This window comes from Solanum verrucosum, unplaced genomic scaffold (assembly GCF_900185275.1).
Source record: "Solanum verrucosum unplaced genomic scaffold, falcon-dt-bn FXZP01000009.1, whole genome shotgun sequence".
NCBI lineage: Eukaryota > Viridiplantae > Streptophyta > Magnoliopsida > Solanales > Solanaceae > Solanum > Solanum verrucosum.
Genome location: NW_026020231.1, coordinates 5,116,575 through 5,140,235, shown reverse-complemented (window position 1 = coordinate 5,140,235; position 23,661 = coordinate 5,116,575). Strand labels below are relative to the sequence as shown.

Genomic DNA, 23,661 nt, shown 5'->3' with positions numbered 1-23,661 from the left:
AGAAGTTAAAGTGTCAAATAATTGTTAATTATTGTAATAGATAATATGGAGTATTTAAGTCATTTATAGTATAGTAATTAATATATAATATGTAGTATTTAAGTGTTATATTATGGAATTTGAGAAGTTATTGAAATTTTTATATGATTTAAAAATATTTTAAATTCATAACTATATATTTCAATGTACAAGATTTTGATAAAATAAAATCTTTAAAGTTAAATTATAATGTTTTTGAAATTTAAATTATTAAAACATATATAATGATTTTATAGAAAAAATAATATCATATAAAATTAAATGAAAAGGATAATAAATTCAACTTTTACCATGATAAGGTTGAAAAATATTATTTAAGTAGAAGGAGATGGGGCCCACTTTTGGTAGTAAATCCTAGACTCTTCTAATATATAGTAATATATATATATATATATATATATATATATATATATATATATATATATTAATCATTCACTAACATGTAGACTCTAACTTGACAAACACTATGTCAAGTTAAAGTCTACATGTTAATGAATGATTTTTGTGGTGTAAAATTATATAGGGTTATGCATAATTTTAGATAATGTTATTTAAACTTTGCATTTATGACTATTCGATTGTTATTGAAATGTTCTTTTTGTGAAATTATTTAACAAAAGTACTTGTTGATCCAATATGATGGAGAATTGTACTTTTTAATTGATCATATTCATGTTGATCATCGTATTGATCTTGCAAGAATACTTGCTAACTTCTTTCCAAATGAATTGTATGGAGAGTTATAAATATATGTAAGTCAAAGTCAAGCAAATTATGGTTATCAAATATCATATTATAAAATATCGAAATCAAAATTAAATATACCGAATCACACCGAGTTAATTTGATATGATAATGATATTACTTTAGAACAAAATACCAAAATTGTGACATCAAAATTTTTTAAATACCGTACCATGCCACCCCTAACTACAAAGACAATTTTACTGTTTTAATTTGAGACTAATTATGATACGGTGTTTTAAGTGATTTGGATTGTTCAGTAAGTTCTAAATTTCAATACTACCAAATACGGTTGCTATGAACAGTGCGCAAATACGTCACCTTGCTGGAATTGTTAATAATACAAGATTCCCTTTTTGTCTTATTTTATTTTGTTATTTAATAAAAAAAGTTAAAAAAATCTTATTCGACATCTGAAGAAAAAAATAAAACAAAAACAACAGAGCCTACTTAATTATTCGCACAGGGAATAAATACATACTCTTACATTTGGTCTTACAAGTTTATATTAAATAAAATATAGTTTAGGTAAAGAAGTCAAATTTAAATATGCATTACCCAAAATTTTACTTATTATGAGAAGAAGCATTTTGATTCAAATAATTTTTTAAGGAGTATTTTTGGAAATCAAGCAAATGATGTTTGACAAATATATTATTTTATATAATTACTTATTGATATTAGAGAAACACGTGTGTTTGGTCAATATTAATATTATTTAAAAGGAAAATGTTCAAATTTGACCATATGATATTGAAGGCATTATTGAGAATAATAATAATAAAATTATTTGTTATAGAAAAACAAAAATTAAAACCAACTGCAAATTTTTTTTCTTGTGTTAATCACATATTTTTAATTCTTCCCAACAATAAAATAATATGTCCAACTATTAGAATCAGTACTATCTCCGTTTTTATCATTTTCCTTTTTACAGACAAATTAAAAATTATAAATAAGAAGATAATTTTACTTATTTACCTATTAATTTTTTTTGAGAATTTTATAAATAAATATGAATACTTTTAAAAAAGTTAATTACAAAAGTAATATAGGAAATTTTTAACTAATACTTTTTTGATTTAATAAGATGAATAATTAATATTGAACAATTATTTTTAATAATATAATCAATTAATATGAGACAAAGTAAGTATTTTCTCCCAAACTTGATCAAACATGAAAACCATTTAAAGAAGAAATTTTAATATAAATGATTATAAGAGAAAATAATTGATTGTTGGACTGAATTACCAGTAAGGATAAGGTTTTGTCTTGTACTGAACTCTTTTAAAATATAAATTATTCCCTCCGTTTTAAAAAGAATGATCTTTCTTTTTAGTCTGTTTAAAAAAGAATGACTTCTTTCTTTTTCTGATAACATTTTAATTTCAATTTTCCACGCGACATGTTTAAGATCACAAAATTAAATGATAATTTTATGCATTTAACATAACTTTAATTTAGGACTATAAGATTAAAAAATCTTTTTTATTTTCTTAAACTCCGTAACAAGTCAAACTAGGCTTGAAACGGAGAAAGTGGAGTATTTTTTTTTTAATTCGACTGACGACAATACCAAATGCTATGACGTTATTTTAATGGCGTCCGACAAATAAGACTTCCCCCTTTCCGTTTGGCTTCCTCTTCCCGCAACTGCCACTTCTCTCTCTCTCTCTCTCGCTTCTAATACTTCTCAATTCCACCTCTTCCTCTAAAAACCTAATTATCTTCTCTGCAGGTTCACTCCAAATCCTTCATTTACCAAGTTTTTAGTTCGTATACAGCTTGATTTTCACTAGAAATCGTTTCAATTTCAGAGCAGTAGCTGTAATCAGTAGTGCGTGTGAACGGAAAACAACAATGAGCTGGAGGAGAGTCGGAAAGTCTTTTCAGGCACTTTCAGCGCACTTTTTGCTTTTGTGTTTCACCGTTTTGCTTGTTGTCAAGCTCGATCACTTCGCTGTTTTCTCCTGGTGGTGAGTTTTCTGTTTTCCCCAATTTTTTTTTTTTGAGTTTAATTGATGAATTCTGAATAATGATGTTATCATAGTAATTGTCACCATATGGGATCATACTGGGTATGTTGTTTTTGTTGAATGTCAGCATTAGTAGTTGTTTCTCATGCCTTTATTTCCTTGGATGCTGATGTTGATTGTTTAAACAATGAGTAATCTTGTCTAGGAAACTTATTTATTTATGGGTCGGTTAGGGGTGACAAAAACTAGGAATGACAAGGGTCTGTATATGGTAGTAAATAAGCTTGAATTTGGTTTATATGAGTGGTCAATATGAACACCCTTCTCATTGTTTATCGGTTGATTTTAACTTGTTGCACTGTGTAACCCCAAGGTTCATTGTTCCTTGAAATCGGGTTATGCAATCTATGGAGTAGGGGCAGTAAATTTTGCTAAGAGTGTTTTGTGGTTTAATAAATATGTATAAAAAGTAATATTTGACCTGCATACACATTGTAATTTTTGGGCAAAGGGTGTGCAACTGATCACTCGTGAGCTTATGTAGCTAAGCTACTGAGTAGGGGACAAAGATAAATGATGCGTGTTTATAACCCTCCATTAGAGACAGAAAGATCTGTTTTATAGACAAAGGAGCTACTAGTATAGTGACCTTCAGATTTCCTTTCACCATGTTTAGATTTAGAGGTGTTTCACCATGACTTTGACTTGGATATGCAGGGTTGTATTCTTCCCTGTGTGGGTGTTTCATGCAGTTGTTGCCCGAGGAAGATTCTCTCTGCCTGCTCCATCAATTCCCTATGATCGCCATGTATGACTTTATGCAGTAACTTTTTTAAATTTTGATAAGAAAAAGGAAGTCTGTCCAAACAAAATTACTAATCAAATTTCACTTCTGCTTTTATATTCCATCTATTGTGGGTGTTGCCTCCATGTGGATAGTGGGCTCCATGTCATGCTGTTGTTGCGACACCTTTGCTTATTGCATTTGAACTACTTCTCTGTATATATCTCGAGAGCATATATGGTAAGAAAGAAAAACTCCACAATCGTTTGTGATATGATTCCTACAACTTTTCTGTTTCTCGGTTTTATGCTACTAATTCATGGTGCATCTAGGTCCCTATTAGTTTGTTAACCAGAATTGTCCTTTACTTACTCTTCTTTTCTTGTGTTTTTCTGCAGTCTACCATTCAGCGGCTGTGAATTTGAAATTTGTCTTTCTTCCCTTGTTAGCATTTGAAATAATTATTCTCATTGACAATTTCAGGTACTATGCTGACATGTTTTTTGTGGTTTTGACTAATTTGTTTGATTGCTTTACAATGAAAAAACAATCTAGTGGTTCTTGTAGTGCTAGAATTCTTAAAAGAATCTCCAAAATGCCGTTCCTCTTAGAACCTAGATTGTTTATAGCTTTTCATTGATATATTTATGTGTACAGATAAGCATCCATTTCTAAAGATATTTTAGAAAATCATACCATAAAGGCTTCAGAAGTGAACTCTTTGCCTTCTGATAGGGTTAGTGTTAACATTGCTTGCGCCTCCAAGTAGAACTATGCCATTTGTTCAACATATTGGTCACTTCTAATATTTCTTGCCTTTTAGTCCCTTTTCTGCAATATTAGCTGTTAAATCTTTGTGCATGACCTGCTGTATGGAAAGTAATGAAAATAAGGATAACCAATAATGGAATGGAAATAGTAATACACTCGCTTATATTTAATTATAAAAAAATTATGGGATTTGGATGATACATTCACCTTTCGTCTATATCCATGTCTTACTGATGGATAAATAACTTTTAACATTTGGAGCAGAATGTGTAAGGCATTATTACCTGGAGATGAAGAAAGCATGAATGATGAGTTAATATGGGAAACACTTCCGGTAAGTTCATTTATTTGTCCTTGGTGATATAGTAATAGTATAGTTTAGGTTTTCATAGCTGAATTCGTACTTCTCTGATTTTCAATTTCTTGATTTTGTGAATTCATCTTATATTTGATTTGTTCTAGTGTAGGATATGTATCCTGGTCGACCAATAGTTTAAATCATTTGAGATGTGTCTGTACTCCTAGTCATAGTAATCCAACCTATGTTTTAATCCCTTTAGTATCAATCTGAAGCATATAGAACTAAGATCTTTATAACATGAAGTCTCGTGAGATTGAAAGTGTTTTTTGTGAAAAAATTATCTAGCTAAGATTAACAAAATGCATAACTGACCAGTAACTGCATTGTTATTTTCCCTGCTTCTTGACGCCTAAAAGTGTTAGGGGTTGCTCCCAACTATGAGAGTGCATTATTCATCACTTAGTTACAAGGATCAGAAATGAAGAAGCTAAGATAGTGGAGTTTTAATTTAATAAATACAGGAATAACATACCTTTGATCTGTTTCTCTGATCCAATAATGATCATATAACTTATAGAAGTTAAATAAGAAGGCGGTTAATAGTTAAAAAATAAGGCCTTCGATAGTTATCGACACTTAATAAGCGATCGGAAGATTTGTATACCGTAGTTTGTTAATCCTTCACAAAAAGTAGGCATACTATTCTCTTCTGTTCATTGCAAAAAAGACTCGACTTCTTTCTTTTGAAGCAAAATATTCCCTCCAGTAGTTCAAACTATAAACTAATTCTGTTCAAAGAGCTTACCTGTGAGCTAGTTAAATTTGGTCATGCCTTCTGAGTTGGAGGACTGTTATCAATGACTGCATATTGTAATTGATCTGGGTGTGGTTGAATGATTTTATGGTGCGTCATTGCAAAGTTTTATGGTTTGAAACAAGTAACTTAGTATTACTTATCAAAAAGAAAAATAAATTGATACCTATTGGAAAATAATTTGGTTATGGCTATTAAACCGTTGTTCTTGTTTTTTAATAATGTGGAGAATATAGAAGATGGCTTTTCTAAATGACGATCTTATGCTTACTAGCATTTTTGGGTGGCAATCTCCATGGTCTTCTTTGTTGCTGCCACATTGTTCACCCTTCTCAAGTTGTGTGGTATGTACCTCTGTCTCTCTGTGGATTTTATTTATTCATTTTTGTTGGTTTGAAGGGTACAGCCCAAAGAATCTCCACTTCATGTTCTTTCCTTGACCTAGAGATCATCTATTCTTTGACGATTGGGGCTAAGATATACAGATGTACAATTGGATTCCTGGAAGTTTTATGCATTCATTTTGACAAAGAGTGGATGAATTATGTGTGTTTACCTTGAGTTACAGGATTACATTTTAACATGTCCTTAGTCATGTTTAGAGGGAAAGCAGGGGCTTGCAAAATAAACAAGTCGTATTTTTTGTGGTTGATTGCCAGTTTTTTCTAGAAGCCCATGTCAATTCCTCATTTACTCTGTTTAATTTTAAAGTAAATGTCATCAGAAAAATAGAGTAAATGAATAAACTGAAAGAAACCCAAATACAGGCCAAGGTCACTCTGAAAGTGAAGTTACAAAAGAAACTGAATGAAGCACCCATAATTTTTTAGCAGAATGGTACAAAGTCTTCTCAATGTTTAGTTGCTGAATTATCAAGACATCTTGAACACTTTTTTAAGGAGAAGCCTGAAGTAAGGTAAATATTTGAGGTCCACTTTTAATCGTTAGGGAGACACTATAATTTTCAGAGTTGTTACTATTGAACCCAATGTTCTTTCCATAAATGATATTTGCGCTGACAGACCAATTACCAAGATGCGTCAATCATTCTTGCTCCATTGCCTAGGCCTTCACGGGTTTACATTTCCGAAAAGCATAACTGGAGTACCTACTTTTAAGTGTATGACGTGATTAGGGATGCCAGGGAATCTTAAGTTGCCCAGGAGTTCTGTTGGATACAACAAATCTTCATCATCAGTGTCACGATTGCTTTACATACATTGCCTGAGCTAAAATATGTTCTTCCTTCACCTGGTATTGTTTTCATAGTTGTATCATTCAACTCATGCACCATTTCATTTTTGGCATTAGTATGCTCTTTCTTTCAAATATGCTGGGTCATTGTATGGATAAACTGCCTCGACAAATGATCCGATTGGATCGTTGAATGATTTGATGCATATATCAGTAGGCAATTTAACAAACTCCCTGTAACATTAAGCGAAGTGAAACCCTCTGTTACATATTGCTGATTGATATTTTGATATTTTAGATGCTCGTTTAAGTTCATGATTTTCATTTAATTATGGCCAGTAATGGTCTTGAATCCACGAGGTATTTCTTGCATCATTTAGAAATTAGAACATATCCTACTGATATCTGGATACTGAATAGCAGAAATATCCTCTACGAAAAGCAAAGCATTAATAATGATCAGCGTTTTAGAATGGCGTGCTTTTTATGCGATAACTTTTAGGTCTGACAGAATGTGCCCTAAAGAGGTCTCTGGATATTCATTGTCTATGACCATTTCATTGGTTGATGAAATATGAAAATGGAATAGAGGAACTGGAAGACCCTATCATTCGTGTTCCTTCAAGGGCAGTTCTATATCAAGCCTAAATGTTATCCAACATTTTGACTGTTTTATTTATAGTATGCAAGTCTTTTGCTACCTGTCCCTGTCTCTAATACCTATACCTATGCTAACACTATTTCTTTGTTCTAGAAGATGTCGGCGCTCTGGGCTGGTGGGATTTGTTTATAAATTTTGGGTAACTCCTGTTTGTGATGCTCTTAGTCATCCTCCTTCTGATTGGTGGCTTCAGCTAGAACTAACAAAGATCAACATCTGTTTTGGCAGTATTGCTGAGTGCTTTGCATTTCTTGTTTGTACGAAGTGGTCAAATCCAACAATTCATAGAAGTTCTGATGCACGTGGAGCTAGTTCTTCATCTACTACTATCAGACAGCTTGACTGGAATAGTGGCTTAGTGGTTTCCTCAGAGGAAGAACCCCATAGTAGAATATGTGGGCTGCAAGACCTCGGTGGTCACATAATGAAAATTCCAATTATACTTTTCCAAGTCCTCCTCTGCATGCGCCTGGAGGTAAGTTACTCTATGATATAATTATGGCCTTGCTACTGGGCAGAGGAGATGCTTCCGATGTGTTTCTAACAATTGATGCTTCTGAATTTCAGGGAACACCTGCTGGTGCAAGACACATTTCTCTTCCAGTTATATTCTTACCCATATTCCTATTGCAAGGTGCTGGCGTCTTGTTTGCTACATTAAGATTTGTTGAGAAAACTGTTCTTTTATTGCGAAGTGGAGCTGCTGTTGGACAATACCATGTGATTTCTTCAAGAGTACGTGACTGCTTTGCATTTATGCATCATGGTTCCAGGTAAAATCATAAGGAACTAACAAGAGACAGATAAATTATTAAAGGTTTCGTTTCGGTAAAACATGATATACAAAATGAAGGATCATAAAATTATGGGATAACACGATGACTCTTAACTGTTCCATAAATAGTGATTCTTGAAACTGCAATTAAGTGATGGTTGGTATGTGTTGGTATTTTCAATAAGCAGGCTACTTGGTTGGTGGTCCATTGATGAATCAAGTCGAGAGGAACAAGCTCGACTATACCATGATGGATTTCCTGGGTAAGAATGGTTTTTTCTTCTCCTCTGTCTGAGTTCTTTGCATTGTATTTCATTCCTATGAAGAAAGGATAATGTAAATGTAAATGTAAATGCACCAACCTCGCTGGAGATGGAAACATGAAAAGAACATTGATGAGTGCACAATGGTTTTCTTGGTTCCATTACTTTCACATTGTTCACTAATTCAATAAAAGGTTTCAATTGATTTATCAATCTAGACAACACAAAGCATCATTAAAGATTAAATATGAAACAACAGAAAAAATTGACTTAAGAATACAAAAACTCCACAGCCTTCTTTTTTATGGTCTAAAACTTCTGATAAATGGGTGACGACTGCAGACTGTGGACTAACAACAATTGACTTAATAACAAAAATAATAAGTGACCATATTAAACGACTCAATAGCTGGTAAAATTTCCTCCCAACACAATTCCAAATTTAAGTATTCTATTTACCACCTCCCTGATAATTATGAGTTCAAGAACTCTTCTCCTCTTCCGGCTCTGGGAAACATTTAAGATCAAACTTGAGTAGCTCGGCCTGAACAATATTTCTTGTCACTTTGTCCAATTGTAGCTTGATTGCCAGCTACTACTCCAAGTCTCCAACCTGTGTTTATCTAACGGTATTTCTGAGCTGGTGGTGCATGCTCTTATAAATTAATATTTGTTGTTTCTCTCTCTTATCCAATGCTTGTGATTCTTTACGGAGATCTTCAAATGCCTCAAATACATTTGATTTGCCCACATCGGCATGATCGCGCTGGCGATCCTTTAGTTTCAATTCAAGAAATTTATCAATTAATTTTTCTGTACGTGTAGTCTGTGGAGCCATAGGACCACAATTTCCACTTTGTGAAAGAGTATAACACAACTTCTGCTCCGGTACGAGTTGAAATCTCATTCGCTTTCTTGAACAAGTTTTTTTCCTTCTCGCGGAAGTAATAGTGCGTGCATCCTTTGACTTAAATAAACTTCATTTCAATCTTTTGCCTACCCCTCCTAATCCTCTTTTCCATCACAAAATCAAATAATTAAAGAAGAAAATAAGATGTTTTAGCTTATTAAGTCTAGCAATTTTGAGAGGAACTTCTGTGTAGTTTATAGTAGATGCCGCAAGTCTATTTGTCATGTGTATTGTCATGCTAAATTGATGTTTTCATATGTGAGTCTATTTGCCACTTGTATTGTCACATTTATTTTATTTTTCATATTATGTGAATCTAGTAGGAGAGTACCATGAATCCCAACAAAAATTGTCTTATTATTTATTTCACTGCAATTGCAAAGTAATAAAGACGAATTGAATCTAAGGGCTCATTGGGACATGCCATATGAACTCATTATTTGAAATTAAATCATATAAAATTAAAGTTTTGTTTGGACATGCAATTTGAATTTTTTAAATTGTATTTTTTCTTTTAAACATGAAAACCCCACAAGTTGTGAAAATTATCAAATTTTTTCCAATTCTTGTACAATCTTACCAAATGAGCAAATCATAGCTCATAAACAAGATACCGAATTATGCTAAGGCGCCACATTGATAAGTCACTTATTTTCATGATCTTTTTATTAATAATTGTTTGTGATTACAAACTTCCAAATACACATAATCTTATAAACATCCATTAGTCAACAATAATAGTAATTAATCATTCTTTAATATAATCTTTTCATATGGTATGTACAATCTCTTCACGCCGAACAAGAATTTTTTCTGCAAAATTTAAAATGATGGGTCATATATTTACAAAATCTGAACTTATGGGTCAAGTTTTACATTTAAAATTTTTGGAAATCATGATTTGGAATCCCAACTCATTTTTTTGGGAGAATTTGGGATTTGATCCCAAATTGCATGTCCAAATGCTGATGTGAAATCATGATTTCATATCGCATGTCCAAACGCAAGCTAAAGACAAATGAAAAATAACAATGATTTTAATTTATTACATATGTAATATTAATTCGAAAGGGGAGCCTTGGAGCTCCGATAAAGTTGTTTCCATGTGACTTATAGATCTCGAGTTCGAGCCATGAAAGCATCCACTAATGCTTGCATTAGGGTAGGTTATCTACATCACACCCCTTGGAGTGCAACCTTCCCTCAAATCTTGCTAATGCGGGATGTTTATGCATTGAATTTAATGTTTTCATACTATGAGTTTATTTGTCACGTGTATTATCATGTTTATTTTTAGTGTTTCCATATTATGTGAATCTAGTACAAAATTACCACGAGTCCCAACAAAATTATCTTCTTATTTATTCCATTGCAATTGCAAAGTAATAAAGTTGAATTGAATTCAAATACAAATTAAAATAACAATGCTTTTAATTGTTTATTAATATAATGTTAATTCGGAAGGGGAACTTTGAAGCACCGATTAAGTTGTCTTTGTGTGACTTATAAGTCTCATGTTTGAGCTGTGGAAACAACCACTAATGCTTGTATTAGGGTAGGTTATCTAAGTTGTACCCCTTGGGGTGTGGCCCTTCCCCGAACCCTACAATTAATTCTATGGTATGAATGAAAAGAAAACATGTCAAAGAGCTAGTTTTATTTTTCATTTACATGTCCTAATGTGATTCAAGAAAAAAATCTCTACATTACCAGCTCAGTAAAACCTTATAAGATGATTTTACACCTCTAATTAGTCACATTTCTGTTTACTTTTTAACCTTCATGTGCTTAATCGAAGTTGATGAACAAATTACTTCCCTTTTGTGGCATCATCTTTATCATTTTCAATGTTATTTTCAAGATTTTCTTCAAGTAATATCGACAATTGTATACCGAGTAACATTTAATTCACATAGTGCATACATTACAACTCACATAATATTGTGCTTCCTAAAGTACACTTTAGACCTATAATTAAACTATTCCATAAAAATATACATATGCCTTTTATATATTCCATCCGAAATACACAAGGTATGATTTCATACCTGATTCATTTCAATTCTAATTCTTAGATTACCCTTCGGGGTGGGCAATGGCTTGGGCTTGGGACTTCCATGTTGGAGGTCTCAAGTTCGAAACCCCTTACCAGCTAAAGCAAGAGGTTTGCCTTATGGGTCGAGCTCAAGCCCAGTGCGGGTTACCTCTCCTATGTGGTTTGCAAGCTATTGCATAGGAGCGGGGGTTTTACCTTGTGCGCACCCAAAGGGTCGCGACTGCGGGTTTCCCTTGTCATAAAAAAAATTTAAAAAAATTTTTAGATTGGCAACGCCTGATGGCTTAACCAATTTTTAGTTTTTATTCTCTAATCTTTGCTATACACCGATAAGATCAGTCCTAACTTTCAATTGCATCATTAAGGATTACTGCGATGATTTTTAAATTGTCATAACCTGAGCCAAGGGTCTATCAGGTACATCCTCTCTATCTTTACAAGGTAGGGGTAAGATTGCATACACATCTCCCTTCCCGGATCCCACTTCTGGAATTACACTGTGCATATTGTTGTTGTTGAAGAAAGGATAAATTTGTTTATTTACTGTAACAACCTATTAATGTAGCGAACAATTTCTATACAAGTGGTAAACAAAACTGTAGAACATATACAAGAAATATGGTTCTCTATAAAATAATATCATATCATTTATGCTGATGAGAACCTCATGGTGCTCCAAATTTTACTAAAATCGTTCAAAGTTGTCTTGTCCTTCCCTTCCAAAGTCGCCAATAAAAGCCAAATAACTACCTCATAAGTGCTGCATGTTCTTTTTCTTCCCAGCTGAACATTACATCATTTGCTACGGTGGCTTTGACCACTTACCAATAAATTTAGTGTTATCCTCCGTACTTACTATGCAACAAGTTCCAACTAATCTAGATGTTTCTTCTGAGAGTTTGTCTCACGACCCATTCTCTAAACAAAGCCTTGACCGGCATCCGGTGCCTTACTTCACCGAGCGGACTGGCTTGACTGTTCTAGCCTGTACCTTCATATCACATACCCCACATGTGTATAAAAATAAATGACTCAAGTCTTTGTTAGAAACTTCAATACAAACAATTCCTAAAATCATAGAAATAACGTTTGAAATCTATAAATAGTGAAATGTACTTGAAATGATCCCAAGTAACATGATCAACCATAATCCAACTAAAAACACATCTATGAAGCCTCTACTGAAGTGCTAAGAGGAATGCACAGGACACAGATTTCCTGGCTAATCCCCAAAACAAATGTTGGAGAAATGAATGAAATTGTCCAACTGAAAGAGAAGAAATCCGCTGTCAAGGACAGAGCTCACCAAATCAATTTCTGGAATAAAGCAACCTAGCTCGTAGTCTGCTCGTCTATGAAACTTGCGTCTACATTGACATAGGTCAATGTAGGTTCCACAGAGAGAACGTCAGTACACCAGTAGCGGTACTCAATGAGTCTCAACAATTCCCCTCACTAAAGTCGGAACGAGACCTTGAATAAAAACGTATGGTAAGGTTTTTAAGGAACTTCGTCCTAATCAATCGAAATTCAATTAAGGAAATACAAAAAATGGGGTAGTGATTTGTATATAACTTTGTATGACTTTGCTCTTCTATTTTGTATTTCCTTCCTTTCCTTTTCTATTTCTATTTATTTATTTATCATTGCTTCCCTTGAATTCCGTGTTCTATAACGACGAAATATAACATTCGGGCATTTCAGGTGGTTTTCCGTTTATCAGTGGAACTCTACTAAAGCTAAAAAAGAAATCAAGTTTGCTTATCCCTTCATTGTTTTCCTTCTTCACTCTTGTGAAAGATACTTTATGATGAATTATGGTTTGTTTCCTCTCTTATCCTTTCATTTTAATTTTTTTTCCTTCTAAAAAAACAGTCTTCTTTGAGTTGAAAGAATAAACCAGCTTCTTGGATTAGCTAAATAGGGCTCCAGGATGGGTGTTCAATAGGTTTCTATATGAAATGTCGGCCAATGATAAAAGAGATTTATGAAGGATATAATCATTTCTTTGTACTTTCTAGGGGTTTTTGAAGAAGCTTCAATGCTACCATATTTTGCATTAACACGAAAAGGGGAAAAAGTGGAACTATGAGTTAAAGAATTCTGGCTTTCAACTAGTTAGATTGCTAAGCTGTTATAACAGAAAGATCAAGAAGGGTGATCGACAAATTGGCAGCAGACAAACAAATGAACTTTATAAACAACAACATACCTAGTGTAATCCTACATGTGGAGTCTGGGGAGGGCAAGATATATGCGCACCTTACCTCTAACCTTTGTGGGGGTAGAGAGGCTATTTCCAATAGCTCAAAAAGAGAAGTTTTTCGTAGAAAGGTAGCAAGAGAAAAGATAATAACAACATTCCTAGTGTAGTCCAACAAAATGGAGCGTGGGGAGGGTAGCAAGAAACAAATGACGTCAAAATATCAAGATACTGGGCAAATCAAAGCAACAGATAGCAAAAACTCACATTGAAGAATATGAAACTATGCGATTACTAGATGCTACTAGTAATAAGGAGGAGAGGATATGAGGTTAGTCCCTGCCTCTCCCACTTAACAGGTGGCTACACTTGGTTATCTACTAACCTTGTACCCTAATCTTTGTCCTCCATACCTTTCTATCTAGGGTTTTGTCTTCAGTAAGCTGAAGAAGTGTCATTTCCTGTCTAATCACCTCCCCCAGTTCTTTTTTGGTATACCTCTACCTCTCCTAACTCCTGCTGCAATCAACCTCTCACACCTTCTAACCGCCGCGTACCTCCTCTTCACATGCCCAAACCATCTGAACCTCGCTTTCCTCATCTTGTCTGCCACGGATGCCGCACCGAGCCAGTTAAAAAGCACACACTTCTGCACTTTTAGTGAGAAGCGAGGCGCGACGCAGCCCTTGCGCTTTTCTACCCTGAAGTGAGGCATGAGTGAAGAAGCGCACACTTTTGCGATTGAAGCGAGAAGTGAGACAGTGCAGAAAAGCGAGCTTTATTCAGCTGCTCAAGTTTTAAAATTAAATTGCTGCGACTAGTTTTTTCTTTAAAAAAAATACTTCCGCTACTTTTCTTTTCTTTTAGTTTGTCTCCTGCAAGCCTGCAAATTCTCTTCCTATGTTTTCTCTGTTGCTACTCAACTAAACTGCTCGGGTTGGACTACTCTATTTTCGCTTCTTCTTATCTGTGTTCTTCTCATGTTTGTATTCTCTGTTATGCCTGTTTTTTCTCTGATTTGTAATTTTTTTCTTTGTTCTTCTCTGTTTTGCTCGATTCTCACTTCCACATCCATTTGTACTTATCACTGGATACGTCACGTCACTGAACTTGCACTCTAGGTACTATGTTTTAGTCCTGCTACAAATGACCTATATAAGGAGGAAGAAAAAATATGAATTCAGTGATAATTGCAAATGGATTCCTTGTCGCAGGAAGAGAAAAAATAAAATGCGTTAATCGTTTAGTTCTGTTTTGTTTCAGTATTTTTTTTCTTTTAAATACCATAACCAAACCAAATATTGTTTGTTTCTCAAATCTAACACCACATCAACCAAATATAAAACACTTCCTATTTATTCATTGTGAATCTGTTTTTCGTTCTGTCTGATTTTATTTTTTTATTTTTCTTGAACACTCCTACTCATTGAATTACTGTTCATTCAGTTGTTGTAGTTCATCAATGTTATCCAGAGCTTATGGTAGTAGTAACAACCGTTGCTTTATTTTTTTCATGAGCAATTGCTAGATTGTGTATCTCATCCTTTCATCATCACCAACCTATTCTTGATAAATTGGGGGTGAACTTGGCCAAAATGAAGACTGCTATTACTTCGGTGGATTATGAGATTTTATTTCATTATTGTAACTACTTATTGTTTTGCAGGTATAGTACTTTTTGTGGTTATCCACCTGAAATAGTCAAGAAATTGCCCAAGAAGGATCTTGCTGAGGAGGTAAGGTTATCGTACATTTTTAGCATAGTGCTTTTCATTATACATACCACAAAAATTTGATATCGTGTTCATACCGGTAGTGGTTGATAAGTTGCTTTCTAATCATATAATGCATTAAGCTCTTGACATAACTTTTTTACCACACTTTTGTGGATCTTTCTCTTTCTGCTCATTCTATATTTCTTTTATATTGTTTTTTGATTGATAGGTTTGGAGACTTCAAGCAGCTCTGGGTGAGCAAGCAGAAATCACTAAACTGAGCCAGCAGGAATATGAAAGACTTCAAAATGTAAACTTCTTAATTTCACTTAGGCTTTCTCAACTCTGTGATGCAGGAGATAAGATCTTTCATCTGTTTCCAGTATATTGCATGACTGTTGCATGGACTACTCTTTTTTGAAAAGATACTTACACTTTCTACTTAATTATTACTATTACCCACTTGTGGGATTACACTGGGTATGTAGTTGTTGTCGTTGGCTGTGACATCTACTTGTGGTAGGGGTAAGGTATGCATACACCCCGCACTCCCCAAGCACCACTTGTGGGAATATACTGGCGTGTTGTTGTACTGGCTGTGTCATCTTTTTCTGCCCTTTGCATGAAATGCTACTTGTTAGCAGGCATATCGAAATCCTTAAGTTGTGAACAGCTACCACACTCAGTCCCGAGCCAGTTGGTGTGATGCTTAAGTTTTACTTGAAAAAGAACCATAATCCTTGAGCTGTACGTCATCAACATTTTTTCAGTTTATCTTTGACAGTTCAATTCCAGGAGCTCGTGTCTTATCGAAAGATCTCAGAGAAGATATTACATTTCATGTCTGGTAATCTAAATGAATATATATAAATTAATGTAATACCATGATTTAGTTAACTGGCTAGTTTGAGATATGAGCGTACTTGTGTGATTTCATACCATCTAATTTTTTTGATAACTCGAACTCTTTCAGTGGATTTGTTGTTGTTGAACTGTGTCACTTTCTTCTGTACAAAATGTTACATTTGTTTGTGTGAGGAGATTCTTGTATAGCTGATCACATTAACTTAAAGCAATTTTGATGCTGTTCAGGAAAAAGTTCTATGTAGGGTTTGCTTTGAAAGAGAGATTAGTACAGTGCTACTCCCTTGCAGGCATCGCGTCCTTTGCAGGTATTTTGCTCTACCAATATGGGGCCTAGCAATATTAACTACTTGCCAGTCACACAAATGTTCATTCTTTTCTCATGTGGTGTAGTTCCTGCTGTGAGAAATGCGACAAATGCCCCATCTGCCGTGTCTGTATCGAGGAGCGCTTGCCTGTATATGATGTCTAAGTTAAATCCATCAAGCTTCTGCCTTCTTAAATGTCAAATATGATACTTGGAAATGTAGTTTACCGAATTTTGTGCAGTTACTTTGCTTAGACTGAACTAATGTAATTAGGTAGGACACATTTTCAGATTGCAGTTGCTCTTCCAGTAACTGTCATCTTTTGTAAATATGTGTCCTTTCTACTGAAGTAAGTTGTATATATTATCTACTTTTCTCGTTTTCTTTTAAAAAATAGTTCTCTAGTACTTTATTTTCCAGACCTTTTTGTGTTATTCAGTAATCAGAAAATTTGAAGTGATATTCAATATTGTGATGCTGCCTTTTTGGTGAAACCTGAAAACTATGTCCAAGACTAGTTACTTTAGAAAGAAACTTTTTCCAAATATGACTACTAAATCGACTGATTATAGAAATGAATAAAAACATCTATAAACTTTTGCCCAAATTAGAGGCTCAATAGGATAAGAAGCAGTAACTAAAAGATGCCCAAAAGATACTTCAGAAGTTCTAAATAATTTGTGTGCAACCCATGTATGCAGAAAAACTACTTGCTAACTGTTCCGTGCTGACAACAGACATTCTAGCACATTTCACTACTATCACTGGCCATATGCCATAAGGTACTCTTCAAATATATCAATCGGTGTGTGTCATATTCTTTAAAAATTGTGTATTTTTAGAGAATTTTGTGACATCGAAAGTAAAGAGTCGCGCAACTTAGGCCATATATATAAAACAACAGAAATGCACTAATCTTTATTACATATGGGAGGGGAAAAGAAAAACGAAATGCTACGGTGATCAAATTTTAATTGTGTAGATAAAAAGTTTACCAAGTAAACTAATCCTCAATTATTGAAAAAATAACTAGTCACAATAGTTTATAGTGCTCCAATTAAGTCAAAGTTAAAGTTCTTTTTTTTTCTCTAAAAAATATGTGAATGGTCCCCAAAATAATATTAATAATGAAATCTCCAAAATGTTTTTGTAATATTCTGAAGTTGAAAAGATTGTCATATAAATTCAAGTAAGAAAGTAAAATATTACTACTACTTTTTTTCGCCAAAGCAAATGTACAGTTTTTGTACTAATAAGATGCAAAATTGATTTGCACGAAGCTTATTTTGTGAAGGTTATCAGAAAATTTTAAGAAAAAAACTAGGGTTCCAAAAATAAACAATTCTGTATGAATTCTATCAAGTTTTTATATTCACAAGTCTTTCTATTTTCTCCCTAATAATAAAGCAGGTAAAAAGGTGTTTTTTTGGGTCGGGAAAATCCAAACAAACATCCTAGTCCTTCATCTCCATTTTCTGCTTAGGTCGATTTGATAGAGAACTCTGTCCTCTAATATATAACCCAATTCGAAAATTTACATTATTTGTGCAAAAAGACAAGTCTTTTTTCCAGCTGTGAACCCTCTCGTTCTTCACCTAATTGGTTGCCTTGTTGTATCATTCTTGGATAGACCCAATTGTTCTTCTTTTTTTTTGTTTTACCCTTTTGGTGATATATTCCAAACACATTGGATCGAGACCCACTTTTTTTTTTGAAAAAATTACTAAAGATTTCATTTTTTCGATCCATCTACAGTGTTCGCGGGCAGATGTATCTTTGTTGAATTCAGGTGACTGTCTGATGCATATTATATATTCTTTTTTTTCATTTGTTGCTGTTGATTCTTGAATTTAAGACGCTTCTGGGTATGTTGTTCTGTTTTGATTCCATGCTTATTGGATTGAAATATTGTAATTAGATTCTTGGTTTTTCTACTTTTTAAAAAACCCAATTAACCCCAAGCTTTTGTAAATTGGAGTACTTGTTTCCTGAACTTTTACGTGAGTGAAAATCTTCGTTGTCTTGATATTTATGGTCCTAGTAGTCCTGCTTCTGTTGTTACATTTCCGACTTTTTGTGCCAAGTACATATACCCTGGTGTTATTTATTTGGTTTTTCTCCATTTATCAGACTGAGCTCTCTATAGTTTCCTGTCTCACTTTATGAGTTAATGGTTTCATTTCTCAGGTTTAATTAGTTGTACAAGTTTCTGTATTTCCTCTTGGATGAGAGACGAAAAGCCAAATGTTTGTGTGTGTATGTTGAAAATAGGAGTTCTTTGAGTGATGTTGTAGTTTTTGCAGTAGCCGGAAATGAGCAGATCTGCATCATTTTTGGTGAGATCAGAAGCTGATTTAAAAGTAGATGAAAAATCACTACAGCAATGGGTTGTTGGCTTCTGTATTATTAGGTTTGATCTTGAACAGGGACAGCTTATTGAAGAATGTTACCCAGCGGGCTGTCTAACGCATAATGAGGAGCTTGAAGTGGCCTTTAGCTCATTTCCGGATTCGGTTTCTCAGAATCATAACCGATCAAGCATCCATGACTGTATCTTTTTCTTCCGTGTCCGGAGGCAGGGGAATCCTCAAGTGGCACATCTGCCTTCATCCGAGATAGTGGAAGTAAATAAAACACAAGCATCCCAAATGACAGCCAGTGATAAGGTGCTAAAACAAAGGAGTAAAATTCAAACAGGGGCGAACTCAAGATATTTGTACGGGTTTGTGTTTAATAGACAGAGACACGATGAAAGGCTAAAACGGGGTGGTGAGCAAAAGTCCGTGGTAATTCTTTCTCACAACCCATTCTCTAGTGTCTTTCGACCTTTGCTGCAGATCATGGGCCCATTGTACTTTGATATTGGGAAGAAAGCCCTCAATTTCATTGCTTCTTATATATCAATGTGGCCTGTTCCTGTACCTGGTCAGTTAATGGAGCTTCCAATTGGGAATGCTACTCTTAAAGTGAACTTGCCACCTGCCCATTGTATGCCTTTGGATTGTGGAGTACTTTTTGAAGAGTTGGCTTCTCCAATAGCCCCATTTCTTCCTTCCAGTCAATCAGTTCCACAAGGTCTTTTCCATGATGCAGATCTTTTTGGGACATTTAGGGGGCTTTTAATGCAGCTTTGGAAGTTATGGGAATTGTTACTTATTGGAGAACCCATTCTTATCATAGCGCCAACACCACCTCAGTGCTGTGAAGCTGTTGCTGGTCTGGTTAGTCTGGTCGCTCCGCTTCTATGTAGCATTGATTTCAGGCCTTACTTTACTATTCATGATCCCGACTTTGCTCATTTAAACTCCCTTCAAGAAGGTGCTGCTTTTCCTCCAATGATTTTGGGTGTGACAAACCTCTTTTTCTTGAAATCCCTTCGAAGAATTCCACACGTCTTATCAGTTGGAAATCCTGTCATGAATGCAGCTCGACTTCCATTTTCTGCTAGAGCTTCAACCGGTAGAATTCCAGCTGGACCTGAAGGACTTAGTCTTCCCAATCTTTCCTTGAATAGGTTTACACCATCAAATTTTTTGAATGCTATGAAGTTGAGGAGAGATGGTCCACTCTGCCTGATGACTGAGCATAAAGAAGCCTTTTGGAGCAGTTATGCTCCAATTACAAAGCCAGACACTTCAATCTTGAATAGGCTAATTGATGCAGGTATGTCACCCAGGGTAGAGGAATCAATGTCAGTTGTTAATAACGACATACTTCGTCGGCACTTCTTAGAGCTGACAACCAACTTCTTGGCCCCATTCGGCCCGTATTATAGACCAACAACACCTTCTGAAGGATCTTCCCCATATGTTGATCCTCCTCCTCTACCCACATTTAATGCCGAGGACTTCCTCAGTAGCTTGTCAGCAAGGGGTCCTGGAAAGTTTCTGTTGAAGAGGATGAAATCCAACTGGCTGGACCTTTACAGGTAAAGAATGGTCAGTTTTTCTTCTTGCATACTCTTCTTTGAATTTTTATAGGTTTTCTCTTCCACGTTTACTAGCAAACTTTATACATGTAATTAATGGATAATCGCCTGACTCAAAATGAAATGATAACTTGTACTTGTACAGACGGTTCCTGAAAGGGCACAACTTTTTGCCGTGGTTTCAACGAAAGCGTGCTGTTGCTGAACAAGAACAGTATAGGATGTGGAGGCAAGCTAGAATGAGGGCTGACATACAACATTTTATAGCTAGAATGTCTGAGTTGGAGATAGTTGATACTTTCAATGCAATTGAAAGGCATCTTCTTGGAGAATTACAGGCATGTGCTTTCCTAAACTTATGGTGACAGTTCCATTTTCTTCTCTTTGTGTATTCTAACTTTTGAGTAGTTCTTCATCTATGAGGAATGTACACAAAAATATTGAAATGCTCATACTGAATTAGAAAATGAAACCAAGAAATTTGCTCATGAGTTAATAAATGTGATTGTGAGATGGTATTTGATCATTCTATCCTAAGTGACTGAAATATGTACTTATCACCCCCTCCCAGAAAAAGAAAAAAATAGACTGATATATCTAGTTTCTATGGAGAGGCAGAGATTCTTTGTTTATCAGAGGCGGTAGAAAAAAGAGACTGATATAATCTTGCTTTCACTTACTGGGGGTTTGAAATTTTTGTGAATGAACAGTTGACGAGACACCTAAGTTGGGACTGAAGGCTTTGCTACCATTGTTTTCTGACTTGTTGTTTTGCTGAATGATATTAGGCTGAAGCATCAGTTTCTGTATGAGTAAATTTAGAGACTTTTTCAATGATTTTATTCATGTTAAGATTTAATCATAAGCATCTGTGAGAGTTTTCAGTTGTAGGCGGAGAAATAAGGGTTTTATCTATGATGGACGTAGTTGAGATTACCTATATTTGATTTATGCAGATGAAACTCTATGTACATGGCAAGGAGCAACATGTCAATAGAAAATCCCATAATGAAACTGGTTACTAAACTTGGAAGAGAAACAACTCAGCTGTAAATACCAGCGTGTGACCTTGTCATTTCTTAAGGCTACTATATTATTTGATAGCCAGTGCAGAATATGTTCAAACATGACTTTAATCCCGTCGTAGCATCTTTCCCATTTTCCCATATTGTACTATTCCACTAGAAGGATGAAAGTGTGCATTTGGTTGATTGGTCTAAGGAAACAAATTTTGAAGCATTCAAACAGGGAAGGCCATATAACCCCAGTGAACAAGTTATCATGGTAGGCAACCCTATGTTGCTTGATGAAAATAGGGAGGGGTTTGACAAGGTGGAGTGGTAAGGTTGTTTCCTTTTATTCAGTAGGAGAGAAAAGAGGAGGGAAATTAAATGTGAAGGGGTTGGATACCTTTTCATGACACCTTTTCAACTACTCCAAAATGTGATCTAAAGGAGGAAGTATATCACAACATTTCACTTCCTCAGTTCCTTGCAACCACACCAACAACCAGAAAAGCCATCAATACTTTCCTTGGGAAATTAAACCATGCTGTACATCTATGCTGTATTTCCTTGCCACGTTCCTTTTTTTCTTTGGCCAATCTCCAATGATAGATTCACAATTACCATATTTCTTTTGCATATCCTGGACAAGTATCAATTCTGTTGAGAGAGAAATGATATTATTTTGTAATATTATCTCAAAAAAGTATCAATTCTGTTGAGCTGAGATGGTATTGTCGATTATAGTTGCAACATGTTAAGAATTTTGGAAAATACTCACATATTATCCATCGTTTTTGGATTCATAGTCGCTCTTCTTAAGTGAAGCGAAGGGCGACTATCATCCATTATTCATACTCACATGTTCCCCATTATTTTTGGATTCATATTCGCTGAAGATGGCTTTTGTCCAGTTCAATTTTTGCAACTTGAACTGCAAACTACACTTTTTATTGGCTTTGATCTATCTTAATTGGTTAGCAATGTGGCAGAGTTAATTATATTAAAAGATGCAACTGAATAATATGTAGGATAAGGACTTGATCGATATTATATAGATTTTGAGCATGGGGTCTTTTTACTGTTTTTCAAATTTGAGGTGATCTAGTTTTCTGCTCCACATAACCTTCACGGGGCTAGTTATTACCACTCTCTTCTATGCTAATTAGTAATTGTGAATGACAATATATCTTTCTTGGTGGCAATGTTCTGCTGCAGCAGTCCACCACTCTTGAAGCAGGTTCTGATGCCACTAGCAGCAAACTAAGGGAGGATCTTCAGGCAGTGTTTCACGTCCTCCCAAAGGACATGCAGCAGCTTATGCTAATGAACCCTGAGAGGGCAGCACTTGTACGAGATGATGAGCTTCCCTCTAAATCAACCAGATGACAAGAGCTTGTGAGGCTAAGATTTAATCAGACAGCTGAGTTGAGAGTTCTATGGTGCCGCTAGAAGATGTAGAATCAGTCAGGTCCTCTTCTTCGCTGTAAATTCTTGCAGGAGCTGGACTTCTCAATGATCTGCTGCAAGGTCAGTTAAATCTTGCCTCAGATTTCCATTTTGCATTCATGAGATAAATTGATTGTGAACATGATTTTTATCTTTCCTCCAGATTACTTTGGCAAAGAACTATTATCTATCTATTTGAAGCTGTTCCGGTGTACCGAGATCACATTCTTCTCCTGAATTGGTATTTGAATTTTTCCTGAGAATTGATTCTTATATGATGTTTCGGGATGAATAGAAGTCTGTTTAACTTAGTATTGAAAGGGAAAACGATTTCCAGATATATGAGAAACAAGTAATGAGCCCTTTTGTTGTAAAACTCCAGCTTTTTTCTATGTTATTCTCTCTCAATGATGGGGTCCCTCTTTGGTTTCTGTTTCCCCTCAAGGACATCAATGTCATATGGCGCATGATTAGACAAGTCATGCTGTAAATGGAATATCAGTGTTTGCATTTCGTTAGAACACGGGAAGAAGAACCTGTATAAAACATGTCAAAGGATGCTTTTACTTGGCTAAATTTTCTGCACATCACCCTCCCCTTTTCCTCTCATCTTGTTTCCTTGTAAATTGCAGCTTAATTGATTTTCCTGTTAAAGCTCAACCATCTTTCTGCTGTTTCAAAGCTGCGATTTGCGACTATTGTTATATTCGATGTTGCTTTGGACAATCCAAAATTAGTCGCTCCCATGTCGGATCCTTGAAAAATGTACTACTTTTGGAGGATCCACTGCGCATCTATTGGCATATTTTGAAGAGCCCAACTAACATAGGTTATATACTGGTTTTGAGAGTCGCTGATTCAGTTTTTCTATTGACCTTGTGCTCAGTCAGAGATTAGCA

The 23,661-nt window shown here is 34.9% G+C and overlaps 2 protein-coding genes across 4 annotated transcripts; both read left to right on the top strand.

Moving 5' to 3' along the window:
* The first annotated feature begins 2,353 nt into the window (after window positions 1-2,353).
* LOC125832141 (uncharacterized) lies at window positions 2,354-16,743 on the top strand. 2 transcript variants are annotated; one of them, XM_049511288.1, is made up of 14 exons: window positions 2,354-2,762; window positions 3,480-3,570; window positions 3,702-3,786; window positions 3,945-4,029; window positions 4,582-4,651; window positions 5,707-5,776; window positions 7,384-7,426; window positions 7,516-7,762; window positions 7,855-8,060; window positions 8,251-8,325; window positions 15,161-15,230; window positions 15,439-15,519; window positions 16,302-16,381; window positions 16,467-16,743. In XM_049511288.1, exons 1-14 carry the CDS (start codon window positions 2,647-2,649, stop codon window positions 16,543-16,545), a joined length of 1,398 nt encoding a protein of 465 aa, XP_049367245.1. In that variant the 5' UTR covers window positions 2,354-2,646; the 3' UTR covers window positions 16,546-16,743. The 2 variants fall into 2 exon arrangements, with proteins under 2 accessions (XP_049367245.1, XP_049367244.1); XM_049511287.1 differs by having other exon boundaries at window positions 2,372-2,762; window positions 7,381-7,426.
* Window positions 16,744-17,675: 932 nt separating this feature from the next.
* LOC125832133 (uncharacterized) lies at window positions 17,676-23,321 on the top strand. Of its 2 annotated transcripts, XM_049511274.1 has the most exons (5): window positions 17,678-18,170; window positions 18,569-20,309; window positions 20,455-20,647; window positions 22,532-22,843; window positions 22,926-23,321. In XM_049511274.1, exons 2-4 carry the CDS (start codon window positions 18,694-18,696, stop codon window positions 22,700-22,702), a joined length of 1,980 nt encoding a protein of 659 aa, XP_049367231.1. In that variant the 5' UTR covers window positions 17,678-18,170; window positions 18,569-18,693; the 3' UTR covers window positions 22,703-22,843; window positions 22,926-23,321. The 2 variants fall into 2 exon arrangements, with proteins under 2 accessions (XP_049367232.1, XP_049367231.1); XM_049511275.1 differs by lacking the exons at window positions 22,532-22,843; window positions 22,926-23,321 and having other exon boundaries at window positions 17,676-18,170; window positions 18,569-20,319.
* Window positions 23,322-23,661: the final 340 nt, after the last annotated feature.

Bases quoted from the DNA above. Each gene is read 5' to 3' on its own strand.
- LOC125832141 (XM_049511287.1), top strand. From the start codon at position 2,647: ATGAGCTGGAGGAGAGTCGGAAAGTCTTTTCAGGCACTTTCAGCGCAC. The intron at 4,652-5,706 runs GTAAGTTCATTT...TATGCTTACTAG, and splicing joins TAATATGGGAAACACTTCCG to CATTTTTGGGTGGCAATCTC. The intron at 15,231-15,438 runs GTAAGGTTATCG...TTTGATTGATAG, and splicing joins AGAAGGATCTTGCTGAGGAG to GTTTGGAGACTTCAAGCAGC.
- LOC125832133 (XM_049511274.1), top strand. From the start codon at position 18,694: ATGAGCAGATCTGCATCATTTTTGGTGAGATCAGAAGCTGATTTAAAA. The intron at 20,310-20,454 runs GTAAAGAATGGT...GTACTTGTACAG, and splicing joins AACTGGCTGGACCTTTACAG to ACGGTTCCTGAAAGGGCACA. The intron at 20,648-22,531 runs GCATGTGCTTTC...GTTCTGCTGCAG, and splicing joins ATCTTCTTGGAGAATTACAG to CAGTCCACCACTCTTGAAGC.